The sequence below is a fragment of the Humulus lupulus genome, chromosome 8 (assembly GCF_963169125.1).
Source record: "Humulus lupulus chromosome 8, drHumLupu1.1, whole genome shotgun sequence".
Classification (NCBI taxonomy): domain Eukaryota; kingdom Viridiplantae; phylum Streptophyta; class Magnoliopsida; order Rosales; family Cannabaceae; genus Humulus; species Humulus lupulus.
Window position 1 is genome coordinate 6,885,511 of NC_084800.1, and position 21,732 is coordinate 6,907,242.

The 21,732-nt window shown below is 28.9% G+C and overlaps 2 protein-coding genes and 1 non-coding gene across 3 annotated transcripts; all 3 read right to left on the reverse strand.

Annotated features, from left to right (window-relative positions):
• Positions 1-3,384: 3,384 nt before the first annotated feature.
• Positions 3,385-3,457, reverse strand: TRNAA-UGC (transfer RNA alanine (anticodon UGC)). Its single transcript has one exon. It is a non-coding gene; the product is annotated as a tRNA-Ala (tRNA).
• Positions 3,458-4,070: 613 nt separating this feature from the next.
• Positions 4,071-7,438, reverse strand: LOC133794369 (26S proteasome regulatory subunit 8 homolog A-like). The gene is made up of 9 exons (XM_062231591.1): positions 7,203-7,438; positions 6,353-6,450; positions 6,016-6,240; positions 5,845-5,907; positions 5,599-5,762; positions 5,112-5,268; positions 4,887-4,985; positions 4,559-4,669; positions 4,071-4,418 (listed from the first exon to the last, which is right to left on the reverse strand). Exons 1-9 carry the CDS (start codon positions 7,399-7,401, stop codon positions 4,278-4,280), a joined length of 1,257 nt encoding a protein of 418 aa, XP_062087575.1. The 5' UTR covers positions 7,402-7,438; the 3' UTR covers positions 4,071-4,277.
• Positions 7,439-11,536: 4,098 nt separating this feature from the next.
• Positions 11,537-15,004, reverse strand: LOC133794370 (vesicle transport v-SNARE 13-like). The gene is made up of 6 exons (XM_062231592.1): positions 14,781-15,004; positions 13,584-13,684; positions 13,180-13,238; positions 12,896-13,084; positions 12,520-12,690; positions 11,537-11,914 (listed from the first exon to the last, which is right to left on the reverse strand). The coding sequence occupies exons 2-6, from the start codon at positions 13,675-13,677 to the stop codon at positions 11,762-11,764; spliced, it is 666 nt and encodes a 221-aa protein (XP_062087576.1). The 5' UTR covers positions 13,678-13,684; positions 14,781-15,004; the 3' UTR covers positions 11,537-11,761.
• Positions 15,005-21,732: the final 6,728 nt, after the last annotated feature.

A 21,732-nucleotide genomic window follows, 5' to 3' on the forward strand; every position in this document is an offset into this window, starting at 1 on the left:
TACGACAAAAAAAATGTATTTTAAAAAATAAAAATTGTTACCAAACAAAAATATATGGTAAATTATCCCCATCTTACCTTACTCCTTTTATATTCTTTAGTTGGTTTTTTTTATTTAATTATTTTATTTGCTTCTATTCTTTTCTTTGCTTGTGTATTTTATTTTTTAGCTTTAGAAATTGTTTAATTTTGGTTGTGTTTGGTAAAAAAAATTTGTTTTTGAATTTTTTAAACACAAAAATAGAAATATAATTTTATTTTTGTTTCTTTATTTTTAAAAATAAAAAATAAAAAACTCGTTTGATAATTTTTATTTTTATTTTTTGTTTAACTATATCAGGTGTTGATTTGAAGAAGAGAATAAAAAAAAATGAAATGAAAAGTCGAGAACGGTTTAAAAAAAATTTGAAAGTAAAAAAATTCTATTTTCAAAATTTAATAAATTTTAATTAAAATTTAAAAAAAATAATAAATAAAAATAGAGTTACCAAAAATATTTTATGTTTAATTATCAAATTTTTAATCAATTAAATAAAAAATTATTTTTTTAAATGTTACCAAACATCACCTTTGTTTTTCTAAGAGTGTAATATTCACAAGTTCTACCAATAAATTCATACAAAAAATCTTAAAATGACTTGGAATCTATGACATTACCAAACTTGGAAGAGGATTTTGATTTATTAATGTAATTAATGTATATTATTATGAATTTTAAAGTATTTGCAAAACTTACCTGGTCTTATCCTTTTGTTTTATAATATTACATTTGGCTGAGGGAATATAAAAGATGAAAGAATCAATCACATTCTCCTTCTCGAATTAGGTAATGGGGGCAAAAACCAAGCAAATGTAGCCCAAACCCACACAACACAACATTTATCACAAATACATCCAAAGTTTATTTAAATAGTTAAATTGTATTTTTCAACAGAAAAAAAAAATAGAGTAGTAGGGTTTGTTTTGTAGTAACTAGAATTTTCTTTAACCAACTACGAATTGTGTAAAAAAAAGAGTAGAAGAAATAATATGATGGTGCTGTTGTTCGTGCCTTTATTGGAAAAGAATCAAAGGTTTTGGTTAGATGGACCCAAGTGAAAGCGATCAATGAGCCAAAAATATGACAGTTGATGGCTTTTGATTGTGATAAAACAAGCACACCAAACAAAGGGGTCGACAACACACGCCTCGATTGCTCAAATGGCCATGCCAAAACATGTATGCCACTCTTCCTCTTAACCCAAAATCAAAAATCAAACAAAATTAATCTTTTTTTTTTATTTCAATAATGCCCCTCCTCTGGAACTACAAATACAATTGCAGATTGGTACTTCAACAGACATTTCTTCTATCTCTTACCATTCAGAAAGCCTTGTCTTGTACAGTTAGTTATACTTGCTTATATTGATGCAGACTCCAACGACCTGTGACCCATCAGCCAAGCCAAGTCGCAACAAACAAGATCCTAACTTCTTTAGCCTCAAATATTATTGCTAGAGACGCAGCCGAAAGCACTAGCCACACTCAAAGTAAAAGAAGATTAAAATGAAAATGAGAAGTAGAGGGTTCAAACCCAAAATCCTCAAAAGAATTTCCATCACTCACAGCAAAATTTTTTAGAATATAATGCCCGGATTCAAGAATGAAAAGTACGTATTACATTGTTTTTATCTAATCCCAACAAGCAAATCTCGAGAGATTGATACGTTATGCTTCTTCATTTTTAAAAAGAAGGAAAAATCACCAAGAGGGTATCTTTCAAACTATCAATACACTTTGTGTACTTTTAGACAATTTATTTCATACATGATATGGTCCAAGAAAAGAGGGTTGGAGTGGAGAGGAACAATGACCTAGCTAGGGGGACTAGGCCCCCCTGGCTTTTCAAAAGGGAAAAAAACAACAACATTAAGAATTTTATTGCAAAAATAAATATAAGGAATTTTAAAAAAAAGCAACGTTTCTATATAGTCTTTTAAAAAAAATTGGCCCCATAACATTTTCTTCTAGCTCTGCCTTTGGACAGGTGGCAATATACTTGCTTAGCACAATGGTGGCTTTTTTTGGCTTTACCAACTTTAGTTTCAATTGTTACTTTTTGGTATGAAGATGAAGTCCTCTCAGCTTTGGCCACATTTAAAATTCTATAACATGCCTGCCTGTGCCTGAGCTCGACAGAGAAGATGAGGAGATAAGTTTATAAATATCTGATGATCAAAATTCAAAGTCAACAAGTATTGTCTCAGTTGAAATGAAGAAAGGAGAGTTTCAAAACTAGGAAAATAACCCATCAAAATTTAATAACAACTCAATATATATAATGAAAAGGTTTTAATTTGTGGGACAGCTGAATATATATAAACCGGAGTCTACTTTGTTTGTAAGATTGCTAAAGATTTTTGTGACACTGTTTCAAAATAAATGTATTCTATAAATATTACATTTGATTCATTTTGAAATAGTTTAAGAGATGTATTTTAAACTAAAAGGTATGTATATATATATATATATGTTTCACACTCCAATTAGAGATCAAATGATAGATTAGTCATAGAGAGTTTTTATTTTATGTATTAAGAAAATGAGATTAATGGATAGCATATATGGACTGGAATATTAGGACATGTCTCATACTTTGTGTAGGGTCACCTCTACTGACACCGAAATTCATCTCAATTTCAAGTACTTTGAAAACACATCATTTCATTCAAAAAAGAGAGTAAGTGAGAATCGACTCTTACATGAATAGCAAAGGCAGGGCTGATCTGAACTATAGGCAAGGCAGGCTCAGACTAAGACTATCCTTTGAGGTTTGTGATCCCTCATGTAAGACAGCACCTAGGGCACTGTAGCAACAAGTGTTTTTTTTTTGTATCTTTAATATGCAAAAATGAGTTTTGTACAACACAATTTTTTTGGCTTTATTTTATCTGAAATGACATTGACTGTCAACAGATTGTAGCATTGAAAACCTTCTCATTTTTCGGCTTAGAAGTTTCAACCGATGATGACATTTTCAATACTTTACCAGCAGAGCTGGTAGATGATCAGAGAACCCAGTATACTGAAAGCTTGCATTTAATAATATGTTCTTTAACTTTAGGAGCCTCTTTTTATTCATCAGAGCTCCCTTTGAACTTATATTTAGCACTTGAAACTATGTTGTCTTACTACTCAAGTACTTAATAATGAGACAGCTATTCCTTGTTCTATTACATCTGTTGTTACTTATTAAATCCTAGAATCCAGTAAAAATAAAGGGGGTATTAATAAGAGTATTTAACAATAACACCAACAAAAAAGTACTCGGGCAATAAAGAAAATGGGTTTACCATAATAGAGAAAGTAATAATAATCAAAATGATGGAGAAAAATAAATTGTGAGTGGAGATGCGGGGGATCGAACCCCGTGCCTCTCGCATGCAAAGCGAGCGCTCTACCATTTGAGCTACATCCCCATATCTGACAATTGTAGCTTTCACAATTTAATTATTCATGTTTTCAAACATATATTAAAGTAAATAAAATTGATACCTTTATGATCTTGTGTTTTAAAAAAATTATTTTTTGACTCTATAGTTCAAATATAATTTTAATAAATAAAAAATTAAATATAACAACACAAATTTTAAGTAGAATAATTTTATTTTTATTCTGAATTGCTAGTTTGGTAAATTATTTATAATTTCAGTTGAGAAAATTTTAACCAAAATTAAGTTTAAGATATATTTGAAATATTTTACAAAATGGTGCAAAAAAAAAATGTCAAACCGCTAATATATAAAATAGATATATATTTTAAGATATAATGATCTTTTACTTTATAAAATTATTAGAATAAGGATAAAGAGTGTATGAACCAAACTTATTTATACATTTTTATATGTATATTGTGTTTATGGTTATTTTTGCAGCAACTTAAAATTTTATAAATATTTTATCCAAAGCTCAGAGAATATTTCGTTAAGATTATACACACCAATAACTTTTTTATTTTAAAATACTATCAGAAACTCCCACGAGTCCCAAACTGACCACCTTTCTTTCTCCTTGCATCAATAAAGACAACAATAAGATTAAGAACGTCTTTTATAGCTTAAAAAATCTCAATTTTTCTCATCAATTTTTTTAATACCAAATTCCTTTCAGCGTAGCATAAAAGTGTTTTTCTCAGGGGGTATGCAATAAATAAAAAAAATACATCGTAAATCTAGCTAAAATCAAAATATCCAACTGTGCAAGTGTAAGCTAGCACTTCCATATCACATCCAAAAAGAACTACTTCCATAGCTTGCGCAACGACATGTTTTTCTCAGTGTCTTTCTTCATAACCTTGGCCACAGCCATCTCAAAGTCTTCCTGTGTTACATGAACCCTTCTCTCCCTCAATGCAAACATTCCTGCTTCTGTGCACACAGCCTGTAACACAAGACAAGACATTTTTACAGATGAATCGAATGTGTATAATAAATAAATAAATAAAACCCAGCTAACTTTTTAATCTACTAGTCCCATCGAAAAAGAATTTGGGACATTATGTCCAGAAAGAAAGAACCTACCTTCAGCTCTGCACCAGATGCACCGTTCATCTTTTCTGCAATCTTCTTCAGATCAATCCCACGCATTAAATTCATTCTCCTCGAATGAATTTTCAGGATGTCAAAACGAGACTGCAAATTTTTTAATCACGAATGAGTATTGCATTTAGTTTCAAACAATAGCATAAGCCAGCACATAATATGTACGAATCAACGTCACCAATTACTGATTTCATAGGATAAAGCTGAACAACATTTGTAAACCGAAAATGTGAAGAAATTCCTATAAAGATGCTAAAGCCAGATTAAAAGAATTAAACGCCTATACCACTAGAAGTACAGGACTCACCTCCCCATTAGGATTGGGAAACTCAATCTTTCTGTCAATTCTCCCGGGCCTAAGGAGTGCTTGATCCAGTATATCAATACGATTTGTTGCCATCAAAACCTGTCAAAGCAGCATTTTAGATAAATGTTTTTGTCACAAGTCACAATATGAAGGATATTTTTATCAGCTAATCATCTTGATCACACATCTTTTGAGTTGAATATGTAGCATGAAACCCTATAATACCTTGATCTTGTTTGATGCTTCAAACCCATCCAGCTGGTTGAGAAGCTCCAACATAGTCCGCTGCACCTCACTATCTCCATTGCCACTTCCAGATTCCATTCGAGCAGACCCAATACTATCAATTTCATCCATAAAAATAATAGATGGAGCATGTTCCCTGAAACAAACAAAACCTGTATTTAATGGTAATGGAATCATGCAATTAGCCAGCAAAAGAGCAAACATCAGAATTTCAACTATGTTCCAAAAGACCTCATAATATAGGAGCAAACATTGATTTGCTTGCAAGACTCATTTCATACCATTGCTTAGAATTATTCTGTCAGTAATTTTCTAGTCACAATTAAATATTCCCAAAAGAACCTTCATAATACAACAGACTTCCAACAACAGCATTAACAACACGACAAAAATAAAATGGTTCATTAACACAAAAGATAAAAATATACCATAAACACAAGGGTGAAAGAACAAGATCAAAACAAACCTCGCCATGACAAAAAGTTCTCTAACCATTCTAGAGCCTTCTCCAATGTACTTCTGAACTAATTCAGAACCAGATACCCTGATGAAGGTACAATCAGTATGATGAGCCACAGCCCTAGCCAATAGTGTTTTCCCTGTACCAGGTGGCCCATACAGGAGGACCCCCTATCATAGGAGAACATAAATAACCGTCAATGTTTTTCAAGGTTACTATTACTCAAATGTTATAAATGAAATCCAGCATTACCTTTGGTTGAGCTATTCCGAGACTCTCAAACAACTCAGGATGTTTGATTGGAAGTTCAATGACCTGAGAAGCAAATTACAATTCATGCATGAACAATCAATTAAATAAACCAATACGGAAACCAAGAGGAAAATAAAAGGAATGCAGAAACGACGAATCCACACAAATTACCTCCTTGATTTCTTTGATCTGCTGATCAAGTCCACCAATCATATCATATGTAGAATCTGGAACCTTTTCAACTTTCATAAGGTTGACTAAAGGATCTACTTTACTTGGCAAGACCAAATGAAGAACATAGCTGTCATTTCGGAGAGCAACCCTAGTAGATGGTGTAATCTTTGTGATATCAATGCTTTTATCAATATCAACAACGTATTTCCCTTCTGGATGAACCTGAAAAAAGAGCAGGAAATAATTTTAGGTTTTTAGCTATAAGAAGCTCAGAATGAATACCTTTTATAGTTGAAGTTCCAAACAACACGAGCAGAGACCACCTAATGCTTACCTTGACTAAAACCTTGTTTTTCCCCATTACTTTGACTACTTCTCCAACATAGGATCCAGGCTCCTGAAGTAGTTGTAGCTCTTCCCTAAGCATCCTCACTGTCGAATTACATAATTAAACAAAATCACTAATCGATGCAACAATTCCAGAATACAAAATTGTAACCCTCCAACAAGTTACAAAAGTTTAATACTCGACTCCCAATATAACAAAATCTACCTATTAAAATACAATGAAATTTCAAGCAGAAACAATAATCAGTTGCATGTAAAACACCAAGAATATTCTTACTTCCAAAAGCACTAGTCCTGAAATCCTGCTAGTTCGTTTTTCTTTTCATCTTTTTCTATTAATTCCACATATTGAACCCGGTAGATAATCAGGAACACAACGGGGTTAAATAAATAGGTTGGATTTGCTTCTGCCATCAATGTACCAGATATACTACAAAACAATCTTGTTCCAATCCCAAATCATAGAAAAATAATGGTGCTTTCTCAACTCAGAGAACGAAAATAAGCACTAAATTCCTAGCATAATACTTTCCATTTCTATACTGAGTTAATTTAAATACCATTCTAATCGAAATTCAATTCAAAGCTCAAACCCTTCTTTTTTAAGCATCTCATTATTTGTTAACAAGTTCCTTAAAAGTACGAGTTCTTCCAAGTAATAAACGATTCGATAGTCCTACATTCTAAAATCTTTATTTTCCAAAAAAAAAACCCAAATCGATCAAAGAAACCGACCCAGAAATCCAAAAGTGTAGCTAAACCGAAATAAAAATATAACCTGCCCGTAAGAAACTCAACAATTTATAACGATGATTAGGGTTAGGTAAAAAGCGAACCTCTGGAATTGAGCTCGTTACGCTGAGCTTCAAGACGATTAAGATTGTGGGTTTTCATGCGGACCTGGAGCTGTAGATCATGGATATGTTGGAGGTAGTACTGTTTAAGACCTTCCCCTTGCTTCGCTGCCATGGACGAGCAAGTCTCCTCCGGCATCATCGCCTCTGGCTGCTTGGATTCCACGAAGACTGTCGCCATTGGGAAGGGCTATTCGTTTTGGACTGAGATTTGAGTTTCGTTCCCTAAACTCAACCTTTTAGCAAGTCGGTTAGAAAAAATAAACTATGAAAAGACAGAAATACCCCCAGTTCCATTATAACTTTTCCCACATGTATTTTGACTCATTAACTCGCATGTATTTTGACTCATTAACTCTTAGGACCTTATGTTTTGATAAATTATTTTTTGAACCCTATATTTTGTAAAATAATTCAAATAAGTTCCTAAACTTGATTTTGATGAACAAAAAATTAAGAATAATAATATAATTTTTTAGGCAGAATGACTGTATTTTTGTTCTCAGTTGTTAGTTTGATGAATTATTTGTGATTTTAGTTAAAAAATTTTGATCAAAATCGGATTTAGAGGTCTATTTGAACTATTTATCAAAATACAAAGTCAAACACAAATAATGAGACAAAATACAAAATATAAAAAAAAATATAAATCGTTCTTTAATTAATCTTTTCTATAACATTTTGGTGTTTTGTCTTAATTTTATGAAAGATTTTTTGTTTTGAAAAATATATTTTTGTAATCTTTATTTTAATTTAATTTTTCTTGATTTTAAGATTATAGTGTTAATTTTTAAAAAATAAATTCTGATTTTTTTAATGTTTAGATTTTTAATAATTTTTTAGTTAATTTTTAAAAAATTTAGTATTTTTAAACATATTTTAATTTATTTTTATAATAAATATTAAATTAAATTATTTTGAGGCCAATGATGCGGGTCTCTTATAATGATTTAAGTCAAACTTGACTTAACCAGAAAAAAGGTGACAATGCAACAAATCTTTAATGAGAATGAGTTTTAATGACAAATATTTTACATAAAGAATTAACTCTTACAAAATAAATTACTTAAAAAAATTTGCCGCGATTATAATAGGTATAACTAACTATTACACAAATAAACTTAGATCAGTTTAGATCTAACTATTTTTCAAGTTTCGTATTTATATAAGTTGGAACTATAGGTTTTTTTTTTACAATGAAATATTTCATTAAAAATAATCAGAGTGCAATACATAAATTAAGAATGATGGAAAATCATTTAATCATGCAAGTTCACTATCCGATTTGAGTGCATGCGCAACTAATTCATGAAGAATTTTATTAGCCAAATGACAAACATTAATTAGGAAAGCTTTAGAAAAACTAAATAATGGACTTGCTATATCTTATAACAAATATCTTAACACATGTTAAAATAACAATAAAAATTTAAAACTTATATGTGAAATTCAACAATCCTTCAAAATAATATAACATAAATATTAAATGTCAAAATAATTGAAAATTACTTTGAAAACCAATAAAAAACTATAAGAATAATATAACTGGCGTAACAGAAAAAGTTGGAACTATAGTTTTGTGACCACAAGAGTATGAAACAAAGAATTTATAGTTAGAACTATAGTTCTGTCAAGAATAATATAACTGGCGTAACACAAAAAAGTTAGAACTATAGTTTTGTCAAGAATTTTTTTAATTTAATGTTCTATTTAAGTTTTTTTTTCGGCAATGTTTTAATTAAGATTTTAAGTGGTGAGATATATATTTATTTATTTTTTAAAATAAAGTGTTGATAATAATTTGAGTAAATGAATGGTTAAAGTTTGTTTTCTAAAAAATAAATAAATGAAATTCACGTCAAAATTGAAAAATATATATATAAAAATTATGATCACAGAATAATTTATCAATGAGAGAAGTGGAAAATTAAAAAATCAGAGATAAAATAATTAATATAAATATGCTTATTTTTTTCGTTTCTTCCAATCATGTATGCTAGAGTTCTACTTCTATCATGCTAAAGGAAAATATGCCAGTCATAAATATAATTATTTTTTTATTTGATTTAAATTTTAATATAAATTATTTGAATTTAAATTTTGTTATATTATTTATAATATAATGTTTAAATTAAATAAATGTGACATAGTGTCATGTTATAACATATTATATATAAGAGTTACATTTTTTGATAGTGTGAATATCCAAATGAGTAATATATTTGAGGTGACAAAAACAGTTACAAATTCTTAATTCTCAAATATTACTCAATAATGTGTAAATTTGATATTATACATTTTGATTGAATTTGTTAAAGTCAGAAAGAGTATAGAATCGTTTGAAAAATTACACAAAAGTGTGTGCTGAAAATTGGTTGTGGGCACGGCCACAAGTGTTCCTGGCCACGGCCTATGGACAATTCCAACAACTCATGTAACTCTCAATTTTTTTTTTTTTTTTGATTCTATAAACATCCAATTAAATATTGGTAACAGTCATGGGGTTTGTGAAATTTAAAATTAAACGGGTGTCTCAAAACTTTATAAATAGGAGTCTATTGCTCACTTGTAAGACACACAAATCTCTATCCATTAGAGCACTTGGCTAGAAATTTACCATAGAGACTTGTTTTATTTAATTTGTGAGAGTTCTCTTAGTTATTGAGATAGAAGGAAATAAGCTTTTGAACAAATATTGTAAACTTTATTCAAGTTGGTGATCCTCAAACTCTTCACTTTAATTGTGTGTTGAGAGTGTTTATTTTGTTCTTGTTATTATTTTCCTTCTATTGCTTTTATCTTCATCTCTTTTTATCTATTTACATATTTAGTTATATTCTTATGCTATAGAATTGTATTTACAGTAGGTCTCTTGTTCTTATTTTTTTAGTTTATTTATATCTATTGTCTAGAGTTGTATTTTTTATTATTTTCTCAATTTGACTATTTCTATATTTACTTGTATTTTTTTATTATAGAGTTGTAATCTTATTTTATCAATTTTTTTTTTTTTGTATTATTATGCTTAGAATTGTATTTTTCTTGAGACAATTTACATATCTCTAACAAATTATCATATTGATTCCTTTAAAAATTCTATCCACAAAAAGAAGAAAGGGTGGGAGTTCGAGGTTTCATTATTTATTTGTTTTTTTTTTAATTGTTTATAAAGTAAGAAGCTATTTTTTCCATATATTATTATTATTATTATTATTTTCACGTGTGGGAGTTCTATTCCTATCAAATACTATTTTAAATTGTCATATATTGGCAATTGTACGTCAGATTTAAGAATTAAGATGCTACTCAATTTATTACTTTGGTTTTTAAATGCCGATAATGAGTTAGAAATATAATTATTTTTTTAAATAATTTAAATTTTATCTTTCAAAAATATATATAATTTAAATTTTAATATAAATTATTTGAATTTAAATTTATCTATATTTAAGATAATATCTATAAATATATGTAATTTAAATTTTAATATAAATTATTTGAAGTTAAATTTATCTATATCATCTATATTTAAGATAATGTCTATCAAATTTGTCAAAAAAAAATATCTATCAAAATATTTAAAAAATCTAAAATTACAAAATTATTAAAACTTTTCTTATAAATAGTTGCAATTTTTTTTAATACATATTTCATTCTCAATCTTTTCGAGAAGAGAAGAAGAGAAAAGAGAATAAAGGAGAGAAGAAAAAAGAGAAAGAACAGAAGAGAAGAGGGCGGAAGGTTCAATTAATTCATTGTTTTTTATGTTCTACTTTCTATATCGTTTTTGATATCTTATATTTTACTTTCGACGTTCTATTTTCTTATACCATATAGTATTCTTTGTTTTTGATATCTTATATCTTACTTTTGCAGATTAAGACGTTGTATAGAAGATGATTCTGTCAAGTGTTTTATTTTGGTACACGATTAAGATTATTTTCATATTCTTGGGAATAGTCTTCGTAATCACATCTGCAAAGAGAATAATGAAGAGTGAGAAAAATCCAGAAAGATTATTGGTCTAGAAAAACAAATTGAGGGGCTTCCTCGCAAATAAAGTCTATCTTTCTTGACGAACAATGTAAGTGATTATCATGATTTTTTATTTTTTTTATTAAATATAAAAACTTGAATGATGCGATTGTGATCATTTATTTGCAGAAAGAAAACTTTAACATGCTTCGTATTTTCGCACGCAGTTTTAAATTTTATATTATTGCATGCACAATTCTGTCTACTCATTCATATGTATAGATTTAGGAGGGTAGACACGATTCAGTTAGTAATCAACAATATATACTGCCAAGAAAGAATTAATGGTAAAATCAAAGTATAATGGAGAAGAAATAATGGGTTTCTGTAAACAACAAGTACTTGTACTGCCATTATTGCTGCACACGTTAGCACTCAATTACAAACATAAAACTTACAAAAAGACCCCAGAAAATTGAAAGGAGATGAGAAAAAAACAAATAAAAAAGAGAGAGACACTTCTTGGAAACACTTGCACGCACAACCCAACAAACAACAGTTCCTGACTATTTAGAAAGCTTGAAGTACAGGATCAAAAGGATGGCAATGACAAGAACTGCAATAATCGACCCAATAATCCACTTGTTCTTGCTCATCCTCCTCGCCATGTTAGTCAAAATTTTCTTGCTCTTGCCAACGTTGTCATCCACTCCATCAAGCTGCAAGAAAACAAGAAGCATTGGTTAGACTCATGGTTGAGGGTATTTTGACTGACAACAAGATCACTGATATCTAATAGCTAGTCTAAAGGTTACAGGAACCGGGGACGGAGCAAGAGCGTGAGCTGTGGGGGCTATTTAATTTTTCTTTTTTTAGGGGGGAATTGAATGCTATCTTCTCAATCTTTGGGGGGTTGGTTGTATTTATAAAAAATCACAATGTATCAAAAATATTATATAAATCTGAAATTGGAGAGGGGGCTTCAGCAATCCCCCTGGTAGTATAGTAACCATCTTCTACAATTCAGTTTTAAAAAAGAATATAGAGAAGAGATCAAAAGCTTGAACTTAAATGAGTAATAAAATGCCATTTGGGGCTAGCTCAGGTGGTTAGGTGTGTGAGTGAGTGGGGAGGGGGCAGGGGTTCAATTTGTCACTGTATCGAAAATACGTAACTTATTAAATTTAATTGATGCCTAAAGTAAAGCACAGGCAACAGTAATCTGCACTTTTAAATACAGCTTGTTGTCTCGTATAATGGGAGGAATCAGCTTGGAAGCTTGAAAATGAGAGACAAATTGATTTAGTATTTAATAAGGCATTACCGTATTATGAGCATGTAAGAGAGACTGCCGCTGTGAATGCAAGTCTTGAAGAATAGAGACACCTAGCTCTTCTGTTTCCAGCATGGTTCTTCTGCCATCCTTAATCCTATCACTAGTCTTGTTTAATCTCTCTGTCGAGAACATTAATCTTGATCTCTGATCAGCTGACGCCTAAAGCATATGCATCATTCTCATTTGAATCAGAAGCTCGGTTAAATTCAAAGAACCATTCAAAACTTTAGAATTGAATCTACTAGATAACAGGGCATTTCAAAAAATTTCCTATTGAATTAATTTAGATGTAAGAGCAGTAAAAATGAGGGACACTATAAAAGAAATAAAAGGAATACAGCATATTCTACTGATATACACATACCGTCAGGGTATCAGCCATGCCTGATTCCAACAACTCATCTCGAGCAGAAGCATTCAAGTTTCCAGATACTAGTCTTTTAACCTCAGTTTTCAGGTTGTTTAAATCTGATTTATACTCCCTCAACTTGGCAAGAAGCACAACCTTAACATTGGGCTGCAAAGCTCTTGCCTCTAGGTCCATTTTCCGAATCTAAAATATTTAGGTGAAAAGCAAACAATCACAAAAGAGAAAGGAGGAAATAATATAAAAGATTACATTAACAATCAAAAAACTCAATTCAATACCAAAGATTCCGCTTCATCAATTCCGGTCTTTATTTCTGAAATCTTTTGTTTCTTTCGCTCTGCACATGTAATACACATATCAATAACTCTTAACTCAATAGATTCTTCAAATTCATTCGCTAACATGAATGATATGGTATATATAAACTATGGACTGTGGTGTATCCTCAGTCCCAGGTCCCAAAAACCACAATCAACTAAAAGACTTCATATCCCAATCACAATCCTTCGTTCAAAACAAAAAGCACAAAAACTCATGTCTAAATTCAAATGAACTCAATTGTCAAACTTTGAAATAGAAAATTAAATTATTCAATGTATTCTATCAATTTCGAAAACCCTTGAATGTAATCATCAAATAATTGACCGAAAAAGTAATAACAAGGGGCCAAAAAAAATAGGACCTCCATCAAGAGTGCCAGCCGCCGTACACTTCTTGGAAAGATTAGCCGAGAGCTCGCAGTACTGGCGCTCGTAACCATCGAAAACTTCACTCATCTTCGCCCTAATCATTGAATTCATTACCAACCAAAAAAACCCAAATTATTCAAAATTCAAATCAAATAAAACCCCCTAAACCGATTATAACTCAATGATCAAAGCACAAAATTGAGTAATACATAGCCAAACAAGAAACTCAATCTACCTTTTTAGAACAACAACAACAATAAACCATGACTTCAAACCATGTTTGGCACACAATAAAAAAGTGGGTAACGAATCTACTGTAATATCGAATTAGTGTTTGGATGATCTCAGGTCATATTGGAATAGACGTTCAATTTATTTTTACTTATGTTAAGAAGAAAAAAAGACTTCAACTTAATGAGAAAATCAAGGTTTAATCTATTCTCCTTCCCCAAAATGATTATCATATAAGGGCATGTTTACTAATCTGTAATGAAACAAATCGTAAAGAAAAGGGTTTGTAGATGACTGGGAAAGAAAATCATCTCATTCACTAATTATGAGAAAAGATTATCAACATATATTGGAATAGTACACATGAATGGATAGGAAAAGGAAACACTTTCTTGAGTTTTATTCTCGCTACCTCCATTATTAACAAGTACAAGTATTGGTTCCCCATTCATTACGTGTCTTTATTCAGTTCTTCTCCGTAATTAGGTTCTAACTTCCTCTGCTTAACAGCAAGACTGTTCTAATTGACCAAACGAATTAATTTAAAATAAAATGAAGAAACTTAATTTTTGGTATGCTATGATGCACAGACAAGCTCACTAAGGTATTCAAATAAAAAACACTTCTTTTTATCCATTGAAGCAACCAAAATCAAATCCTGAAATTTCCTCGCCCTATAGGAAAAAAGACAACATTCCTTATGATCAGCCAGACAAGGAACCAATTCTTTTCAAAAAAATAAAACTTACAAATAGAGAAAATCTAACTTCAAATCACGAAAGCCTAATGATAACAAAATTCACAAAAATTGGAAAGCAATAAACAAGATTCGACATCTGACATCGTAACGTATATGCAAAAAACTTCTAAAATGAAATATTTGGATCTGAAACTAAATTAGATTTGTACCGATCTGGGAAAATAAAGACGATTTAGGGTTCATAGAATCTCACACAAACCTAGAAAGAAAGAAAGCTGACAAGAAGAAATTTCAGCAAATCAATCTTGCAGTCACCGGAGACGGATACGTATACGGAAGAAGAACGGGAAGCCGGCGCCGGCGATGGGTTCCCTTCCTTTCTCTTAAAGGGTCCTTTATCAGACGATGTTCAACCTCGGACTTTTAAGCTTAATCACTTTCAGGAAGACGTTCTATTATTTTTTATTTTTAGGAAGGAAGCGTCCTATTATTACAAACTGACATTTATTTTATTTTAGGTTTTACACGGCATGTCCATTAATTGTTTGCATTATGTAATTTAAAAAATTATTTTTTGGATTTTATATTTTATAAAATTATTCAAATAAAACTTTAAATCCAATTTTAATTAAATTTTTCTTAACTTAAATCACAAATAATTTATAAAACTAACCATTCTATTCAAAAATAAAATCATTATATTTAAAAGTGTGTTGTTATGTTTAATTATTTTTTCATCAAAATTGAATTTATTAATTTATTTGAACTATTTTATAAAATATATAGTCTAAAAATAAAAATTTTAAAAAAGAGAGTCAAGTAATCATCAGAAAAAAAATACATGGTCCAAAAAAGTATAAATCTTTCATTTTATTATTAGTTATTTTTTATACACTTGTAAGTAGGAATTTACTAAAATAACCTTTGATAAAATATTAAAAAGGATAAGAGGTATTTGCCTCCTCAACTTAAAAAAAAATTAAAAAATAATATTATGAAAATAAGTAGAATGTTTCGTAAAATCATTTTTAAAAACAAAGCTATAATAATCAGAAAATTTTGAGAATAACAAAATATTATTTTTAGTTATTTTTAATTTTTTATTGTCAATTTTTTTTTCACATCATCTTTTTAATTATTATTATTATTTCGCATCAATTTCTCTCTCCTCACTTTTCTAACATTATTTTTTATCTCATCGCTTTTGATTTTCTTATTTTCTCTCTCGTCACTTATTATCTTATTATTTTCTCTCTCATCACTTTCTCTCTCATTTGTTTTTTGCAATAATTTCTCTCTTCTCAATTTTTCTTTCTCAAAATTTCTCTCTTCTTATTTTTCATCACTTTTTCTCACTGTTGATCGCGTTTTTGGCCAACGACATGTAGACGTCAAAAACGATAAAAACATTCAAGAGAAATAAACGACACAAACAATTTTTATAGTGGTTCAGCCCCAATGTGTTGGTAATAGCCTAATTCACTTAGAGTTGTGATTATAGATCTGCACTCAATATCAGATGAACCTGAGTCAACTGAGTTTCTTCAGTGCACATTACAAGAATACAAGAATTCTCTCAAATACAAGTACTCTCTCTCTATCTCGAAAATAAGAATTCGAATCAAAAGTTCCAAAAAAGTTCCATTTATGATGCCATAAGCCTTGTATTTATAGGCTTAGGATCGTACAGATGATATCCCCTCATAATAATATAATAGTACACTATATTCGTGGGATAAATGAGAGACTCATGCGCAAGCCAAGATCGATTCTTGTTGAAGCCGTTTCTGGAATCTCTTGCGTAGCTTTGTTCTGTCTAGTTGATCCATATCTCATTCAAGCTGGTCGACCACACCTTCACTAGGCAGACACACACTAGAATGGGCAGACATGCACTTGACTGGGCAGTCATGCACTTGACTGGGCAGACATGCACTTGACTGGGCAGACATGCATTTGGCTGGTCGGACATGGTCTTGACCGGTCGGCCAAGGTCATGCCTGGGCAGACAAACATGTGACTGGTCGGACAAGGTCATGCCTGGGCAGACAAATGGTCATGACACTTCTTTAGCTAGTCAAAATTCTTCACTGGTCTACCAGGTCACTCCTAAGCTAGGTCACCCAACCATTCCTTGTCATTTGTCATTTCTGTTGCCACGTCATCGTTTTCAAATTTTGGGGATAACACTCATATTACTTTATCTCTTTATTTATTACAAACTTAAAAAAAAATATCTCTTTGTAAATATATTTATTAATTTTTTATTTAAGTTTTTTTTTTCAAAATAAAACTAAAAAAATTATTTTTAAAAAACATTAACCAAACACCTGTTGTTTTTTTATAACTTCAAAATCTGTTTTCTGTTCTCATTTTTGAAAACACAATTTTGAAAACAAAAATAAAAAACAATATCAAACATGCCCTAAATAACTATTTTCGTTGTATTTAAAACCTAAAAACTATTTTTTTAAAACAATTAATGGTGCTTGAAATTGTTTTCAGAAAAACAATTTGTAAAAACAAAGTTACAAAAAAACAAAAAAAATTGATAACAATAGAAAGTTGTTTATAGTTGTTCTAAAAAAATTTGTTGACAATTTTTTTCTCACATAACCTTTTTAATTAATATTATCTTAAATCACTTTGTCTCTTATTAATTTATCTCTCATCATTTGTTATATCTTTATTTTTTATCTCGTCACTTAATATCTCATTATTTTCTCTTTTATCACTTTCTTTCTCATTTTTTTCTTTCATCATTTTCTCTCTTTTCAATTTGTTCTTCCTCAAAATTTATCTCCTTACTTTCTCTCTCCTTATTTTTCACCACTTTTCTTTCACATTATTACTTTATCTCTCCTTATTTTTCACCACTTTTCTTTCACATTATTACTTTCTCTCTCCTTATTTTTCACCACTTTTCTTTCACATTATTTTATCTCATTGTGAATTTAAAAAAAAAAAATCTTTAAAAACATTAACAAACACAACTGTTGTTTTTTTAAAACTACAAAAAATGTTTTATGTTCTCATTATTGAAAACACAATTTTGAAAACAAAAAACAGAAAACAATGTCAAACAGACCTTAAGGGTTTTATTGTTTGTTCGCGGTTGGAAATCTAGAGGGTATTTGACTCCTGAACTAAAAAACTGTTTTTTGTTTTTAAAAGCTAAAAATTTTTTTTTTTAAAACAAAGTTACAAAAAATAGAAAATTTTGATAACAACAAAAAGTTGTTTTCTGTTGTTCTCAATTTTTTTTTTTTATATATATATTTTTTCTTACATCACTTTTTTAATTATTATTATCTAACATCATTTATTGTCACATCATTTTCTCTCTCATTAGTTTCTCTCTCTAACATCATTTATGTCATCATTTTTTCTTTCATCACTTACTATATCTTCACTTTCTCTCACATCACTTAATATATCATCATTTCTCTCTCATCATTTTTTATCTACTCACTTCTCTCTCTTCACTTTCTTTCTCACCACCTTCTGTCTCATTTTTTCTTAGATTAATTTATCTTTTCTCAATTTCTATTTATTCAAATTTTCTCTACTTACTTTCTCTCACTCATTATTTATTACAAATTTTTAAAAGATTTTTCTCTTTGTAAATATATTTGTGAATTTTTATTTAAGATTTAAAAAAAAATAAAACTAAAAAAATTATTTTTAGAAAACATTAACCAAACACCTCTTGTTTTTTTAAAACTACAAAAAAAAATTTATGTTCTCATTTCTAAGAACATAGTTTTGAAAACAAAAAACAATACCAAACATGTACATTTTCAAAAAGTGTATTTCTTAAATGAAAATTTAGATTTATAGTCTGAAAACATGTGTTTTGAAAATGTAATTGGTTTGGTAAACTGTTATTGAGTTTTAATAAAACTGAATATGTGATTGGTAGAAAATTTGAAAATATAAAAAAAAATGATATATTTGTAGGATTTTATGATATAATTATTTGGATGTGGTAAAAACGTGAAAATAACATTTTTCATTTTGTAGCTTAAAATTAGAAATATTATTTAGAATGAAAATTTAAAAATAAATAACCAATCAAATATTTACATGGGCATACCATTTTTTTAATTTTAAAAATCATAAAATTAATTTTCATTCACAACCAATCACACCTTTTGGATATGCTTTGTATACGTAAAAAAAAATAACATTTTTCTAAATTTTGGAACCTCATTATATTGGGGTCTAGAGCACAGGCCCTAGATACAAGACTGACCTATCTGTGCATTGGATCGGGCCTGATCAAAACTATACGGTACTAGATCTGTTTTTTTTGTTTTTAATTGTAGGTGCAATGGCATCCTTAACTCTTTTAAAGATAATGCCAAAGACAACACATTGAGAAATTTGTTATCTTTGTTATCCACCAACTTTATTTTAGTTACTAGTTTCCTTCCAACATAATTTTCTTACTTGATAAGAATCAATTTAATTTGCAATCATTTCTACGACATATTTGCCAATTAAAGGGAGGTACTACATAATTTGTCAATTTATATATATATTTGAAAAAATATCACTTTTATATCTATTGAAAAAAAAATCATTTACATTTAAGCTCCTTAATTTTATTTTAATCTGTGCCTCCATTTTCTCTGAACCGGCCCCCTAAGCGAAGAGGTACAATTAGGCATTCAAATAAAACTCATTTAAAACAATTATAATGCCCTTTATAGTTATTTGAATTATTATACTTTATTAAAAAAAATAACTCATTTAGTTCCTTTTATTTTTTTAAAAGTATCGTTTTGGTATCTTTTTTATCAATAATGATACTTTTTTATTTTAAAATCATACATATTTGATAACAAAGACAAAGATTTGATAAATAAAATTTAATCAAATATGATCAAATTGTCATAAATTATAAATAATTAAAATTGAATTTAAAACTCTTATAATTAATAGCAGTTTGATTAAATTAATAAAAAATATTAATTAAATTTAAATTTAGAGTATCAAATATATACAATTTCAAAATACAGATATCAAACATGTTCGATTTCAAAATACTAAATACTAAATAAGTATTATTGTAAATATATAATACCAAAATCATACTTTATGAAATCAGAAGATACAAAATGGTTACCAGCTATTAAAAAAAAAATGTCATCATTACATTCTTTTTTTTATTATTGAAAAAGAATTGCATTAAACACGGCGACAGTAGTGCAGAACAACACATTACAAAGAAATGGGCTTATGTGCATAAATGCTCAAGCTTTGGAAGACAAAACTATTTTATCTTAGCTAAACAATGAGCACAACAATTTACTTATCATTGACACAAAATAAAAAATTAAAAAATCACTACAAAATATTAAATAGAGATATGATGCAAAACACCATGTAGGTCAGAGAAGCCATGTATAGGCTTTGACACAATATTCACATCAATCAAACAATTATATTAAAAATATAAAATAAAATAGTTAATGTTTCTAAAATATTGTAATATTATATTTTTTTTACGGTAGTTATATTTAATGTTTTAAAAATATTATATTTTTATAATCATTTTCTTTTATGATATATAAATACTTAATATTTTTAAAATATTATTTTTTATACTTAATAAATAGCCGAAATTCAAACTTAACCTGAGAAATGTAATTTAAATTAAATATAAAAATGCAACATTTTAAAAACATTACATATATTTTTACAACTCAAAAAATTGAGTATAAAAATATTTTTTATATTTACCGACAAAAAAATTATAATATTTTTAAAAGATTAAATATTCTAGACCTCTTTTACTAAAATATATATAAGAGAATTATTTTATAGGTCTTCACTTTAAACTCTATCGGTGTGGCTTTTTACTGTTATCGACTCGTGAATAGTTTTCGGCGCGGTTTTTTTATATGACCGTATATATTATAGTTGTTTAGAACATCCTGCAAATTTTCAAAAAATTCCTAATAATTTACAGTACCGAAAACTAGGTTCAAACATGTTGTTTTCTACGTATATAAAAAAAATTAGTCACGCGTGTAACAAAACCTAGTTTTCGGTACTGTAAACTATTCATAATTTTATAAAAATCGCGCCGATGCTCTAAATAGCTACAATATATAAGGGCATAAAAAATCACGTTGAAAACTATTCAAAAGTCGAGAATACTGAGAGCTCTAACCTTATAAAAGAATTGTCCAATGCATATTCGTAAATAATAAATTTTATTAATTTTAATACTAGGTATATAATTTTCTTACTGAATATACTAAAATATCTAATTTAACAGAATCTGAATTGTGAAACACTATTTGACTGCATAGCCTCCACAAAAAATTGGACGATTTTTTAAAATTATTTATTTATTTTTGGTTGTCTTTTTATATATAGATAACATAGGCTACTATTTAGTATTTAGTATTTACTCATAGCTGCCGAACTGCATCATGTGCGAAGGGCAGTGGTCTTAGTCTTAGGCCCGTGTGGAGTTGAGTGCCTAGCACTGACAGTGTGAGCAGGCCTTTTTCTCCACCTATAACCGAAACTTGGGCTTTTATTTATTTATGGAACAAGTAAATCAGGCCCATTTTCAGACCTTATTATCATTGTTTTAAAAAATAATGTCCTTTGAGTGCATTTAATATGGCCTTTGTTTCTGAGAAATATACAGTATACAGTACACATTTTCTAGTTGGCATAACCAGATTTTCATTTGTACAAGAGTACGCAGTTGGTGATACTGACAGTTTGATCAATAACAAAAATGAATACATATCAATTTTCCTTCTATTATTACTTCTGAGATGATGATGATGATGATCACGAGTGAGAAGTTTAAATTATTAATCTGTGCTTACACATCTGATGTCAACAATGACAATACATTGATACAAAAATTATTTTAAAATAAACTAATTTTATTTCCCTTATTTTTACCAAAAAAAAAACTTTAGGGGCTCCTCCATTACATTCCAAAAAAAGTTGTACTGGTGTTCTCTTTTTATTTTTGACACAATTTTTTTTTATAGTACATATAGTAATTGGTTAGAGTATTTTGTAAAATTTTAAGAATTTATAAACTATTTATCATGCTGAAAATTAAATTCAATTGTAATATTTTTCATACTCATAAAAAAAATAATCACAAATACAATAAATATTTTATTCTTATTTTCAACAATATAAATTACTAATAATTTTCTAAACATTTA